The 16,021-nt window shown below is 38.1% G+C and overlaps 1 protein-coding gene across 4 annotated transcripts in view; it reads right to left on the bottom strand.

The window, feature by feature from the left end:
* The window catches only part of LOC148652254 (uncharacterized), a 58,029-nt gene extending 49,722 nt beyond the window's left edge, over positions 1-8,307 (bottom strand). The window contains exons 1-6 of one of the 4 annotated variants that reach the window (XM_088597539.1): positions 7,870-8,307; positions 6,709-6,805; positions 4,422-4,473; positions 3,139-3,299; positions 2,426-2,573; positions 79-1,943 (exon numbers count right to left, since the gene is read on the bottom strand). In XM_088597539.1, the coding sequence (XP_088453665.1) occupies positions 1,913-1,943; positions 2,426-2,573; positions 3,139-3,299; positions 4,422-4,473; positions 6,709-6,805; positions 7,870-8,142 (762 nt within the window). In that variant the 5' untranslated portion in view covers positions 8,143-8,307 and the 3' untranslated portion in view covers positions 79-1,912. Of the gene's footprint in view, positions 1-78; positions 1,944-2,381; positions 2,574-3,138; positions 3,300-4,421; positions 4,474-6,708; positions 6,806-7,869 lie in introns of those variants that run through there. The other 3 variants (XM_088597540.1, XM_088597542.1, XM_088597541.1) reach the window with 3 other exon arrangements.
* Between the last annotated feature and the right edge of the window lie 7,714 nt (positions 8,308-16,021).

Raw genomic sequence — 16,021 nt, 5'->3', positions numbered from 1 at the left:
CCACAGGAATAATGGAAGGCTGGTCATATCCATCCATTATTACAAACAAGCCTTTAAAGAAACACAAACAGAATGTACTTTTATGATTTGAAATATTTGTATATCGCCTCAGCAAAAATAATTTGACTCTCCCCCCCCACCCCCCATATATTCAGTACTTAATTCAAAAATTCATTTCAGCTGTAGAGTCTTCTTCAGGTGTCAGTTCCCGTTTCTTTTCTTCTCCTTTGCGGCCTACGCGTGTTGACGCACTACCTACTTGAGCTACTGCAGAGTTTTCTTACATATTACTTACCACCATTTGCTTTGACTTGGAAAAACTATGCAGTATCTTTTGAAAACAGCCCTTTCTTGTTCGTCTATTTCTGCCAGCCACGTGTTACTGGCAGTCCTCAAATGTGTCAACTACCGCGAGGAAGGCCTTCCACACTCCAGGCCTGCTTGTGCACACAGCCCCGCCTCCTCTTCTCGTTTGACCGATCTCTCGGTTCGTGTCCGCGATGCAGGTCCAGTGCTGACCCCCACCCTTCGTCACACACCACTTGGAGTGGTCCACCATGATGCTGAAAGGCCTGGCCTCTGGCAGCTGCATAGTCTTCACGTTGTACACCTTGTGCGCCACAGAGCAATTTGACGGCAGAGGCTGATGAAGCTTCCCCCAGCTTTTGGCAAAGAAGTCGTCTCCTAAATAGTTAACCAGCAAACCTGAGTAGAGATCTGAAACGGAACAGAGTCACAGGTTCCCTGTAAGAATCTGTCCCAGACACACTTTCTACCCAACCAAAAACAGGAAGTGCACTTGCTACCAAAACGTCAAACTGGAACCGAGAACAAGTGAATGTGTATTTCTTCCCCCCCTCTCTGAATGCTGTACTGTATTGGTTGCTACCCAGAACGTTCTTTTTTAAATCAGCACCACCAATATACAGTAGATCAAGTGTGAAGTGTGACATATTGCTTTTGAAGGGCAGTGTTTGAAACTTACTGGATTGTTCCTTTTCTACATAACCTTTTTTTAAATGTATTTAAATGACAACCGTTTCCAATAACCTTTAAAGTAACAGCAGAATGAGATCCTTGGATCAATTAATCAATTTCTAATGGAACAAACTGCACATGTTATTTAAGTCCTGGTTCCTTTCAAGAAACAGCAGGATGAGATCCTTGAATTAACTACTAAGAAATTAGCTAAATGGGCCAAATGTAACCTCTCGTGTTCTTAGGTATTAAATGGTACAGTATCTAAAGAAGCTACACAAGTTATATTTTTATCCTTTCTTATGTTTAAATCAACATACCAAGAGAAAAACATTTGATTTAAATTGTTGTATAAATAAAAGATTGAAATATTCTATTAATCAATTTGTTCAAGAATTGGGCTTTACAGGATGTTAATAAAGCACCTACAAACTACCTCAGACACAAATCCTAAACCTAAATTACTACTGAATATAAATTGATGCTTTACTAACATCCCATAAAATCTCTTTTGAAAGAAAGCGATGCTATGAAACCTTAAATCTAAAGTGTAACCGCAGAAACATGTAGGAAAGTTCAGTTGCCAGGTGGCAGATTGAGAAAGTTTCACCAAAACAAAGTATGCTTTTTTATATAAATACATCTTCAATTGGGAAAGGCTTTGAGTAAAAATAAACTGGATATTGTTCCACAAAATCTTTGTGAGAAAGTGGGTCTTGCTGGCTAGAAACAGCCAACATACAATAGAGTTAGACTTTGTAAAAATTAAATAAATTCAGATTCTGAGAGGCTCAATAAGTGCTTGTTCAGAGTAAATCAGACATTGTTGTCCAAGTTTCAGCAGTGATACATAATTCACTGAATACCAACACCAACAGGGTTGGACACTTTGGGATATCCAAGCGATCTCAAACGCGTCCGATAACTGCAACCTCTATGACCAGCTGGGCACCAGTGCTCTTGTACTGTTGTCAATGAAAGAAAAATCATTAGTACAACTTATGCCAACTCTGACACTTAGCATCACTGTGGGGCTGTTAAGCACATATTTTGAAGAAATAAGTACATTTCGTCATCTCTTCCAAGCTGGTACAGGTCTGGAACTGTGATAATTAATTTGTGATTTTAAAATGTAGAGGCATGCAAAAAATTAACTATTGATCCCAAATATCTAAAATGAGAAAAATAGCTGATGTGACATTTTCACTTCCCAGGAACAAACTGCAATAATGAAGCACAGAGATTGTTTATGGATCATGGCAACTGTGTTGTTCAATACTGTTTCTGTATTTTGAATTGGAGAATAGTTTCTAAAGAAGCGATCAGTTGGGAAACAAACGTGATCCATAGACTTTACTGATTTTTTTTCTACAGACTCTAGCTCTGCCTTGAGTGGTGCTCACCGTCATTAAATCTAGAGCATTTTGCAAAGCTGGTGAAAGTTTACCCTGCTAAAGATGTCAGGGGCAGCTGCTTAAACCAAGGCTCTTTCCTGGGATAGCATGTTCTCTGAGCCACACACTGAAGGTCTCTGTGGAAGGTTTGGGGGACGTGATAGTCAAAAGAGTATACATGGATATACTGGAGTTGCACAGCTGTAGAGACAAGAATGAAAAATAACCAAGAGTAAGCATGGCATTTTCATACATCCAGGTCAAATGCCCCCTTTCTTTTTCCATTAGTCTGGAGAGTTTTCTTTATTTATTTTCACTTGTTAAACTATCCTCCAAGTTCTAAAATGTTGACATACATTTTCAGCAGCCACAATACACATCATTTAGATTTAATTAGAAAGTCTAAGGCTATTTTGGTATTTATTTTCATCTGTATACACAATGAGGTGTAAGTCTATTAGTGTCCACCTATTCTCAGGGTTATATTAAGCTTGCATATGAAATTGAACCACCAACAGAAAATAACAGAATAGACTGTTTTTTGCCCCACAGGTAAATTTAGAATAGGAAAAGAAAAGGTGCTCCAAACCAGAACAAGAACTGCAAATAACCAATACTTGAATCTTAAAAGCTGGAAAAATTGTACCAAAGGCTTTCAGAAAGTGATAGACAGCTGTGATGTCAATGCCATGGACATACTAAAGCTCAACAACCAAACTTGTTCAAGAAAAGGTTCACACAGCTGTATGTACATGTGAACGCCTACCTATGTCCTTGAAGGTGCTGTATGTGTAAGTCCCGCAGAAGAAGGTCTGTGCATTTTCATGCCCACTGGAGGGCAAGAATGATGTAGAATGATTTTTCACATCTGGAAGTTCTGGGGTGCTGTGAACCAGCCACACTCCTGTCTGTCTAACATCACAATCCCTGAAAAAGGTCACACAAGATATATTCAAATCTCTTTATCGTTTTTGATCCGTCTGGTTTTTCAGTTTCAATGTTTTTAAAGGACAAGTCTGCTCTTTTTGAACCGAGTCCATTATCAAGCCTGCTTCCAGCTGACGAAGTCAATTAATCAATTAAGTTCAAGAATCAAACAAGAACTGTATAATTGATCAAACTAAACAAAAGATCTTCTATTTTGGGCTAGTTTTCAGTTCTCTTAATCTGACTTTTGGCTTTTTTGTCCAACCGAATTAAACTGAACATACTTCATGGCCAAAGGTCAGATTAAGAGAATTGAAAACCACAGTCCAAAATAGGACTATTCTTAATCCTATTAATTGTTTTCATTTCTCTTCAACTGACAATTGGCCATGAAGTATGTACATCTATCTCTTAATCTCAACAATTTAATTTACTGTATTCATTTAGAAATGGGCTACTGTAAATTCAATTCAATAGAGCCCACAACAAGCATCTTTAGTTTTGTTTTACCCAGCAGATGAATTTTTTATTACAAACATCAGTATTATATTGACTTACAGAAGTGTTTTTCAACTCAGTGATTTTCACCAGGAGAAAAAGCTTTGAAGGCAACAGATTTGTTCTTAGCTTATGTGATGCCTCAGTCAAAGAAATGTAAATGGGAAAAAAAATAATGAACAAAAACAAGATGGAAATATATACTTTAAAGCTTTATGATTCAAGTTTTAAAACCAGAAAACACAGAAAGCTGGTGTTGGTATTCTAAAGACACAGTATATACTTCGGACGTGCCATCATGTCTTGACCATACACAGTAAATCCTAAAATAAATGTTTTCTACTGAATCAATGATTTGGACAACATCTGCAGAATCACACGTGTAAATGTTCTACCCTGAAATAGTGTAAATGTTAAAATATTTTATTTTAGATATATATAAAATGAACAATTCACATCCTGCATATGTAGCAAACATTGCACTTGGCTTTAATCATAGGAATAAGCAAGCAAACCCAGCAAGTATTACAGATACAATTCTATTGTTTGTTGTGCTGTCTATGATGTTTTTTCCCCCCCATTTTCTGTGTCCTTCTGTCTTGTACATTATAAAATGTTACTTACCTTAAAGTTTGTATTTGTATTGCACAAAAGGCTTTTGAATTATGAGAGAAACCTGTGAAAATAAACAAATCGAAAAGACAATGTACAGTGCCTTGCGAAAGTATTCGGCCCCCTTGAACTTTTCAACCTTTTGCCACATTTCAGGCTTCAAACATAAAGATATAAATTTTTTATTTTATGTGAAGAATCACCAACAAGTGGGACACAATTGTGAAGTGGAACGAAATCTATTGGATTTTTGAAACTTTTTTAACTAATAAAAAAATGAAAAGTGGGGCGTGCAAAATTATTCGGCCCCTTTACTTTCAGTGCAGCAAACTCACTCCAGAAGTTCAGCGAGGATCTCTGAATGATCCAATGTTGTCCTAAATGACTGATGGTGATAAATAGAATCCACCTGTGTGTAATCAAGTCTCTGTATAAATGCACCTGCTCTGTGATAGTCTCAATGTTCTGTTGAAAGCGCAGAGAGCATCATGAAGACCAAGGAACACACCAGGCAGGTCCGTAATACTGTTGTGGAGAAGTTTAAAGCTGGATTTGGATACAAAACGATTTCCCAAGCTTCAAACATCCCAAGGAGCACTGTGCAAGCGATCATCTTGAAATGGAAGGAGTATCAGACCACTGCAAATCTACCAAGACCTGGCCGTCCCTCTAAACTTTCAGCTCAGACAAGGAGAAGACTGATCAGAGATGCAGCCAAGAGGCCCATGATCACTCTGGATGAACTGCAGAGAACTACAGCTGAGGTGGGAGAGTCTGTCCATAGGACAACAATCAGTCTTACACTGCACAAATCTGGCCTTTATGGAAGAGTGGCAAGAAGAAAGCCATTTCTCAAAGATATCCATAAAAAGTCTCGTCTAAAGTTTGCCACAAGCCACCTGGGAGACACCCCAAACATGTGGAAGAAGGTGCTCTGGTCAGATGAAACCAAAATCGAACTTTTTGGCCACAATGCAAAACGATATGTTTGGCGTAAAAGCAACACAGCTCATCACCCTCAACACACCATCCCCACTGTCAAACATGGTGGTGGCAGCATCATGGTTTGGGCCTGCTTTTCTTCAGCAGGGACAGGGAAGATGGTTAAAATTGAGGGGAAGATGGATGCAGCCAAATACAGGACCATTCTGGATGAAAACCTGTTGGAGTCTGCAAAAGACCTGAAACTGGGACGGAGATTTATCTTCCAACAAGACAATGATCCCAAACATACAGCAAAATCTACAAAGGAATGGTTCACAAATAAACGTATCCAGGTGTTTGAATGGCCAAGTCAAAGTCCAGACCTGAATCCAATCGAGAATCTGTGGAAAGAGCTGAAAACTGCTGTTCACAAACGCTCTCCATCCAACCTCACTGAGCTCGAGCTGTTTTGCAAGGAAGAATGGGCAAGAATTTCAGTCTCTCGATGTGCAAAACTGATAGAGACATACCCCAAGCGACTTGCAGCTGTAATCGCAGCAAAAGGTGGCTCTACAAAGTATTAACGCAAGGGGGCCGAATAATTTTGCACGCCCCACTTTTCATTTTTTTATTAGTTAAAAAAGTTTCAAAAATCCAATAGATTTCGTTCCACTTCACAATTGTGTCCCACTTGTTGGTGATTCTTCACATAAAATAAAAAATTTATATCTTTATGTTTGAAGCCTGAAATGTGGCAAAAGGTTGAAAAGTTCAAGGGGGCCGAATACTTTCGCAAGGCACTGTATATGGCATACAGTATATATGGGGAAACAGCCAAGTCCTGTCAGCTGCAAGTGGGCAGGGATGTTTTTGGTAACATTTGGTAGAAAACAGACCTTTTGCTCTTTGAGTAAGCAAAACATGCAGCTATCTGGAACCCGATTCTGTGATTTTTTTAAGGAGCATATTTGTGATTTTTAAAGTGGGCCTTAGTTTCTGATCATTAATATTCATGTTTTGTTTAGGTAAGATGACGGTGCTGTGTTGAGAGAGGTTAATGTTACAAATTACTGCCAGAATTACTTCAGTATACAAACTGCCAAGAACTGAAAAACGCAAGAGAGGTTACAGACACAAGTGGGCTGCTCAAGTGACCGTATTCATTAGGTTGCTAGTAGCTAGTAGTTTACTGATGAATCATGTGAAACTGTCTCTTGTACTGTAGGAATCCCAGGAACAGGTTTATCTCTAGAACAAATCTGACAGCTTGTCCCAGAGACAGTTCGCCCTCTCAATGCATGACATCATCCTGGCGCCCAAAAGCTGACACCAAACAAATAGCAGGTTTAAGTGAAATTGAGTCAGAAGTCCCTACCTTCTGGCCTCCTTCTGGGTCCAGCGAATGCACACACGCTACATACTCCTGCATGGCCTGTTCTTTGCTCATGTCCCCAAGCTGCTTCCAGGCCTGCCTGCAGCATCACAGCACAATGTGTAACCCATCAGCAGCCTTACAGAGCCCAGCTGGTAGAAACTCTTAACCGCTTTTCAGTAGGGCAAATGTTTTGTTTTTTATTTTTAATACAGTTCGGCAAGGAGACTGTGAATGCTAGAACTCAGCTTCTCGGGTATGTAATTTAGTCATAGTCTATCCCATAAGTTGACTGACAGATCTTACTTGCCTAGGATGTTATTTACCCTTTAACAACTGAAATCCTACTTACACTCCCTGGTCTGTTGGGTTTCTTACAATATCTGTGAAAGTTCACACATTTACCTTTCTTTTTTTCTGGACAACACTGAAACCTATATTTAGTGTGGGTTTGTGGAGTCGCACAGATTTGTCTCTTGCCTTGTGTAACTTAAAATGAGTTTTTGCACAATACTTTAGCTATCGCTTTCTAAAAGGAATACATATTCAACAACTGAAAAGGTATCAATGAGAAGAAGCAAACTTTAAGAATATGATTAGCTAGTCATCATGTGAACACAGGATAACAATGGCTGTTTCAAACAGCAAATCCACTGGAATTTAACTGTATTCCTATTTTAAATTCACAGTGGCAATATGCTCACTGTGTGGAAAATGATTCAATTTATTTTTTAAATGTGCTAGATATGATATATATATATTGATATATATTTTATTACCCTGTTCATTTATGCCAACTGCTTATTTCTAAATTTTGCATATAAATAATGTATATAACTCAGTATACGTGGCCAGTAGGTTTGTCAGTAATACAAAATGTTTGGAGAGTAGCAGAAAAGTCGTTTTGTACACTTCTATTCAACATTCGTCAGTTAAAACGATCCCTTGGGGAACTAGAAAATATTGCTAGTGGTTTCTTCATCCAAACGTACTCAGTACTTTATAAACACGAAGGTCACCAACTACATGACAGCAGCTGATTATGCACATGCTGAGTGCACATTTTTAAGGTTTCAAACTAATTGATCTTGAGCCCGAAAACACATCAAACACGTCTTTGCTTCAGTTTATTAAAGAGTTGCCAAAGGTTTGGGGTTGCTTTACCTGTTTATACCTGGCGTACAGGTAAAGCAGCTGTTCTCTGCTCGCTGTCTGCACCAGTCCACGGAGCCGCTCAGCTGCCGCTTCAAACTCGGCTTCGAGCTCCGTCTCTTCCAGGCGATACCCCAGGTCACCAGCACCGCAACCTTCCTCCCCGAGACCCAAGTCTGAATCCGAATCTGACCCACCGAGCGGCTCTCCTGTGTCTGGCCGAGCCGGGTCGGTACCTGAACCCGTAGCAGAGTCGGGGGAAGACAATGGAGAGCGAGACGCCATATTGGAGTATGTCTATAAATATAAATGTTATGATCGTGGTTTGTATTTCCCGAATAATCTAAATCGATCTCCAGGAACACAAATTATATTAAAATTACTCTCTCCTGCAGACAGTATCAAGATGCTGGCTAACCGTTTCGGGACTTGTTGCTCACCGCGGTCCGTTAACTGTTCGCTCCCCTAAGCGGTCCGAAGGGAAACCAAAAACACAGAGTAGATAAATTGCCAATTTGTTTTAAGCCCTCTGACCAGGAATACAGCTTGTGCAGTGAGGCATTGCAACTTGCCAATCACACGAAAGTTCATTAGGTGCACTTGTTGGTGCACAGTAGAACGTTGATAGTTCATCTGGCTTGCCTGGTTTTTCAGTAGCCAATTCATTCATGTATCTAGTCTAACCCTTTCCTCAAGGAGGTCAGGATATTGGCGTCCACATCACAGTTGGGATGTTTGTTCCAGGCCCCAAACCCTTTGAATAAAAATATGCATTTCCCTGTTTGGTAGATTATTTAAACCTCTTATATTTTTTAAATCCAAATAGTTCGTGCTGCACTACTAAATCTTATGAAGTGCACTACTGTAGGTCAGTAGCTTTGAGGATTTTGAATACTTACAGTAAATCAGGTCTTGCTATAACTATGAATAGAATTATGAAGGCCAAGACTGTTTTATTTTTTTAATGGTATAGTACACCAATAAGATATTTACAGACAACTAACAAACCATTTTGTGATTTAGTTGAAAAGTGTCTGGTCATGCATGTGGTAGTGTGCTCACCTATTTGAATAACTCAACATTATACAAAAACATGAATGCGATTATTTTTATTTCAGAAACAGTAGATCAGCTAGGCAAATGAGGTTCCCATCATTAGAACTCCTTTTTTGAGTTTTCATTGCAAGGAGTTTCCCCTCCATGTTAAACATGTTTGATGATGGCAGATGGATTATTACAGGAAGGCTCTGGATAAAGCAGTCGACATCTTCGACAGCAAAGATGTTTTTTTTGGCATCTTCCTGAATTTGGAATTACAGGGATCCCTGGAAACACAGAGTGGTTTGACATGTCACTGTTCGAGTTTCTTTATTCCATGGCAGCAGGTCAGATAGACTTTGGATACAGTTCTACCCAGAGGCATCTGAATGTCAGGTTTATTCAATAAGAAGCTATTTGATTAAAGGTGTGTGGTAATTTGGCTATTAGACAACTGTTTTTCAGTCGTTTCAATCACATTCATAACTATTATTCCTGTCATCTTCTATTGGACTATTCACCCCTGATCTGTACTATTACCTGTCCCTTAACCAGTTCAATACATGAATTTCCCTAAATGCCTATTGCCTTTAATTTAAGAAGAACATTATCAAAAGCATCTTTAAAATCTAATCATATCATTTTGTACGTTCTGTGTGTGTTTACTGCTGTGACTTGTTTGAAGAATTTTAACAAGATGGTAAAGGAAGAATGACCTTTTCTAAAACCATATTGACTACTGCTAGGGTCTTATTTTCATATGAGCGATCCTGTTGTTTAGTTCTAAAGTGGTTTTCATAACTTTACTTGTAAAAGAAGGAAGACGTATTAGCTTAAATCTTATATCTATCATATAAGTCACATTTAGTCATATTTACTATACCGAGAGATACTGTAGAAGGGAATGAGGGAGGGCACTGAAAATGGAGAAAATAGAGTACTGTTGAAGAGGACTGCCAAAGATTGATGCACTGGACAATGGACTATTTAGAAGAAGAGAGATCAGGTAAGAGTAGAGGTGCACAGGTAACCACTTGATCAGAGTGGAGTTTAGAGTTCTGCCTCACCATTCCTATGGAGGTAGCAGAGTCAATAAAACTTGACGTTTGCAGAACACCAAGGCCAATTTGTATACAAATCAGTTTGTTTTTTAAAGGATTCTAAATTTAGGATGAATTCCCCCATTCTACATAAATTCCATCCAATGTCTAATTCTGAACCACACTTGTCACTAATGTGCTACACAAAATAAAATCCAAGTCACAAACTAAATACTCACCATATGGAGTGTTCTGAGGCTTATTCCTACTGAATCTGTCCAAACTAAAAACTTTTTTTGAAGAACTATGAGCACACAAAGAAAACAATTTAGGAATATTTCTTCCACAGCTATTATACTTGAACTGTTACGTACTGTATTGATCTTGATAAATTTGTAGTCATTATTCATACAGAACATTCAGCATTGGCCACCATACAGTAGCAGTTGCTATTCTTGTTGATTGCAATTAATAGGAATGTCTTCTAGAATGTTATTTGATGTACAAATGAGCATTCTATTCAAATAATTTCTGTAGTGCTAATATTAAAAATACAATGTCCAAATTAATAATTAAAGTTTGGGTAACTAATCCATACCTTGTGTTTTTGAGGCTCGGTGTACTCATCAGGCACTTTAAATGGTCCAAAGCTTTCACAGCTCCCACGTCCACTGGATGTTCCCTGGGCTCTTAAGTTTTCCAAAGATGGATTTGTTTCATTCTGAATTCTGACGTCTTTTGACCTATTACCCATGATCTTATGCTTTAGCATGGAGCCAAACTTTTTCAAAGGATGTTTCTTGACTTTCTGGCTCACATTCACATCTTCATCCGGCATATTAACTGCAAAGGGGATGTTGCTGTGCGAGAGAAGCCCTTCGCTCTTAGAGTTTTGGTCAGTTGCATTGGGGTCCTGTAATGTTTTGCTATGTCAATGCGCAGACCACTCTTGCTTTGGGCTGGACTGAGATTTTTGTCCTTATTAAGGCTGGGATTGTACACATACCAAGATGAGTGTCCGGGCAACTCCTGTCACAAAAAAACAAAAAGTTACAGTTCAGTGATTGTTCAGTGTAAATCAAAACAAGTAACACTTCTCTTACTGAAAAGAAGATAAGGATTATGGGGTGTGTATATGTTTTTAGCACTGACGTTAACACTGGAATAAAGGCAGACAATGAAATATAAAATAATAAACCAATGTGAATGTTTACAATTGCATGTATAGAAAATAATGCATCTCAGTTTTTTTTATGATGCAGACATCAGTTTGGAAATGTAGACAATACTTTGAGCAAGTCTCTCTATAGTAGCATTAACTCACCTGATTGCTCTTGTACTAATTGAATAAGAAAGTGATAAAGCTGACATCCACAGACACGTGAGTTAAGAACGTATGCTATGAACTGACAGTAGGGATATTTCTGAGATGTTACACAGTATTAGGGAAAACAAATCTGGATTTGTAGTTTTATTGTAAAGGAAAATGCACAACATAACTATCATCATATTTACAAAATAAAAGTTCCATTTTCCAGTACTTTCTACACAAATGTCTGTTAATTAGGTACAGAACAGGTCCATCCTACTTTCATAAGAGAAATTTTTACAGGTTTGGAACTGTTGGTCATACCTCATCAACCACATCATGCTAAGAGGACTCCAGAAGTCGTGTTTTAATACAGTCTGGCCTCGAGGAGCTTTTCTTCCCTAAAGCCTTACACTGCTGTACTCCTTCTAGATCCTGGACTCTTTGAACCAGATAATCTCCAGGCTTCTCTCGTGTCTCAGAAGCTAACAAGGTGTCACACCAACAGCTTCTCCTAGGGAACGTGATGAGCAGGGCTTATCCATAGTGTCTTCTGGCTGGAAACTGTTTTCAAAACCACTTGGGACTGTTGGAGAAAAGCCTTTTGGAAACTTTGTCATAGAAGACTGTCGTTTTTTACTTCTGACTGTTCGACAAATAACAGGTGAAGGTTCTAACTGGTCCATTTTGGTGCACATGAGCTGCTCAGTGCTCCGGGTTTCCATATCAATGGCAGCTTGAGGAGTACTGGACTCAGGGCTGGAACAGTTTAGCTGAATTTCCTTTAGCAGATTATGTGTGATTCCATGTACTATTTCAGAAGAAACAAGAGAAACTTCAGAAAACTGAGGACTGGGTATTGCCTCTTTGTTGTGCTCACTAGTTATGTTAGTATCACCCCTCACCTCATCAACGATCTCACTTGCTTCTCTGCTAATACTGGTCTCTGGTGAAAGGGATGAACATCGGGAAGCTGAATGTGTCAGCTTGGAAATGTTGGTCACCATAGAACTGATTATGGTTTTGACCACTGTCTCATTTCTGGTGGCTACAGCTTTCTGTAGAACCTGTTGGGATCCAGTTTGGCACAGCAATTCATTGTGAACAGAGCTAGCAACCTGCTGAATCTTGTGTGGTTCATGAAACACATCATTATCCTGTTTCACAACTGTTATCTCCTGGTTTTCGGACAAGTCCTGCAACACACTGTCAAAGAGGTCCACAGCTATCTGACTCAGCAAAGACACAGACATCTTCCCTGGGATTTCTGTAGACGTTTCCTCTTTTATCAAAGTAGGGTATATCTGCAATAGCAGCTGTGTTATGATGTTTTCCACAGTCTCAGTACACACTAAAGTCATATTAAGTGATTCTGTTGATTTAGCCATAGACATTTCCTGGAGCCCAACTGAGGAAACCGGTTCAATATTCAACGGTTCTACAGGGACACTGAGTGGTTTGATTTCAGAACTGTTTTCAAGATGGGAGTCTCTTTTCAGTTCCTCAGAAGAACTGTTCTCAATTTCTGATGTAACGATATGATTATATTCGTGTATTGCGACATTTCTTTGAAAAAATAGAATAGCAATATTATGGACAATTAATTGACTTTTATATTTCTAAATATCACAACATGATCGAATTTAAGTCATTTTAATAAACAATGAATAGTCACCTATGCGTTACAATATAAACATTTATACTGATTTAAATCGCAAACGAGGGTTTAAATTTATGTGTTTTTTTATTCACAATCAGACAAGTGCAACATAAATTGATATCTTTGTCTTCTAAGTATCTTAATAAACTTTCAGCATAGCTTTCTCTCTGTTTAGATTTATTTTTCTTGGGATCAAACGTGGAAAGATTAGTTTTTAATCATTTTATTTTTTAAATACATTTTAGAAAAGTGTAATCTATACTAAAAAGCTGTACACCACCTGCTATAAAGATACATATTGTAATACTTTCGGGCTCAGATAGGACGGACACGAACTCAGATTTGCGGAGTTAAATCTCAACAAAACAACAACAAATCTCAATATCTAGTACGAATTATTTGTAATACAAACCAAAAACTCTCTCAAATTCCTACAATTAGCATAGCCTGCCCCTTATGCAAAACTAAACCCTCCTCAAAATCCAATTTTCAACATACAGCATTACACAAAATCAATACATCAACACTCTATACTCAATAACGATAATTCACAAACAGCCAGAACAGCCCCGCCCCTTATGTAAAACCAACATCCCTCCCCTGTTGTCTCTCTCCGCTGGCCTTTGTAATCGTTTTTATTTTTAAATAAGTTTAGCAAAGTCATGTATTTTAAAAATCTTAAGATTTCTATATTTATGTCTTTATTTAGTGGTTTCATTAGTGACAAAGGCTAAACTTTCTTGGAAAAATGTCTTTTATGTAAACCATATTTGCTATTAATTCATTTAGGGCTAGAATATGTTCATTGTCTTCCAGTGAAAGAAGGGTTCCTTTCGCCGTAAATGTCGGGTTGACATTACAAGCTTGCCACGCCCGGACTGTTACACCAACGTATTAGCATGTTAAAGCGATTTCATTGAGTAGCCTAGCTTTCTTAACTAGTAAGTACTGTACTTTTGGAGGGGGGGAGGTGTCTTTCGCTGGAAATCTTGTCCCCTTCTACTTTGAAAATACCTGTGAAACCGGTTTAATTCGTCACAGCCAGCACTCCCGCAGAGAGGGGGGCTGTACTCGTTAATGTCTAAACCGGAACACATCATTATATCTCATTTTGTATTTCTATAAAAAAATCGTTTGCCCAGCCTGACACTATTGTTGTTATTGTTTTTATCCTGTAAAGCGCTTTGAGGAGCCACCTTTAAAGGCGCCATATACAATAAAGTTCATTATTATTACTATTGTTAATTTGCTGGACAGAGAGGTGAACATTATTACGCAGAAGACAAAGATAGCGATCTACGTTGCATTGTGCATTGTGCTGCTGTAATACAGTTTAAAATAATTAAAAGTCTAAACAGTATCAGCTTTATTTATGGGTTGCAATTTAAAAAAAGTCAAAAACCGCACTCAAAATGCAATTTAGAGCTTTCTGGCAAGAGGAGACACCCAAATTAATAATGTCACATGCCACTGTGCATGAACAAGGTTATACTGCTAGTTCCTTAGATACGCGATTAAAACGTTTTTAATAAAATGCTCTTATTCACTCATAATCTGACAATTTCAGGAAGACTAAGGAAGGACTAAGGGAATTGTCATCTGTTGTTGAAGCTCTGTGAGCTAGGTGACTTTGAGACCACTTGTTATCCCAGGTTGTTTGAATCGCCACAATTCAAATAGAGAAAAAAGAACTGACTGACAAGATTTAAGATGTGGCTGTCAATGTTGGATTAAAAAAAACACGTTGCCTGACGTTAGTTGCATTGCTTGAAAAATAATTTTATTTCGAGAGACTGGATAAGTAATTCAAGTGTTTTTTTAACTTCCTGAAAAACAAATAATTAAACTACATGTGCAAACGTTTTATGATATTTCGCTGTTGTGAATGTCTGTGGAGTGTATCTTATTTGCCTGTCTGTCCTGGCTGTGCTCTCTGGGTACAATGGGGACAGATGGGTACAATCAGTGTTGGGTATTTACTTTGCTTTGAGATGCCACTTTTAAAGGTGATATATAAAATCAAGGCTTTAACTTGCTTTGACTCCGCAAGTCTGAGTTCTTGTGTCTGTCCTATCCGAACCCGAAAGTATTACAATATGCATCTTTATAGGAGGTGGTGTACAGCTTTTTAGTATAGAATACACTTTTCTAAAATGTATTTAAAAAATAAAAATGGTTACAATATAATCTTTCCACATTTGATCCCAAGGTCCCAAGAAAAAATAAATCTAAACGGGGAGAAAGCTATGCTGAAAGTTTATTAAGATACTTAGAAGACAAAGATATCAATTTATGTTGCATTTGTCTGATTGTGAATCAAAAAACATGTATTTAAACCCGCGTTTGCGATTTAAATCAAAACGTGATTTAAATCAATATAAATGTTTATATTGTAACGCATAGGTGACTATTCATTGTTATTAAAATTACTTAAATTCGATCAGAGTGGGAGTCAGGAACCTAACCCACAGCGCCACCGGCAAGGTCATATGCAGAGTGCTGAAAAAGCACTACAGAAACATTATCAACAGACAATGTACAGTGTGTACTATTCTTGTGTTGCGGTATATGAATATAATGATATCTTTATTAATTTCTTTAGATACACAATTCCATATTATATTCCCTTTTAATCAAATTCTAAAAGTATGCTTGTTGACTCCAGTATCACATTAGTTAGACTTCGAAGCTTAAAATGTTTAGGGAGAAAAAATACTGGTGTGTATTGTTTAGTACCGAGACCAGCCATATACTGTATGTTTATGTTCCAAAATTAATATCATTTATGGCCTTCACACACGTTACAGTATGCTCCTATTCTTTTTATGCTCAGCTACTAAGATTTCCCTTCAGTGGTAAAATTCCATATAAATATTCAATACTTAAACTGGCACAGTAAAGACATTTAAATCTTTCTACGACCGATCAACGTACCACGAGTGCCCGTCGGTCAACCAATCACGTACCGCGGTATTTTGCATCATCTCGCGTCACGATGCGCGATGACGTAGCCAATTACCCCCGGTACGTGCCTGTGCCGCGCACTTTGAATGGCTGCATCTGTAAATCCAGGGTACAACGTCTGATTTTTTTGTCATAAAAAAATTACTATTGGAT

Source organism: Lepisosteus platostomus, chromosome 11 (assembly GCF_059453375.1).
Source record: "Lepisosteus platostomus isolate fLepPlt1 chromosome 11, fLepPlt1.hap1, whole genome shotgun sequence".
NCBI classification, from domain to species: domain Eukaryota; kingdom Metazoa; phylum Chordata; class Actinopteri; order Semionotiformes; family Lepisosteidae; genus Lepisosteus; species Lepisosteus platostomus.
This window is presented reverse-complemented; position numbering and strand designations above follow the sequence as displayed.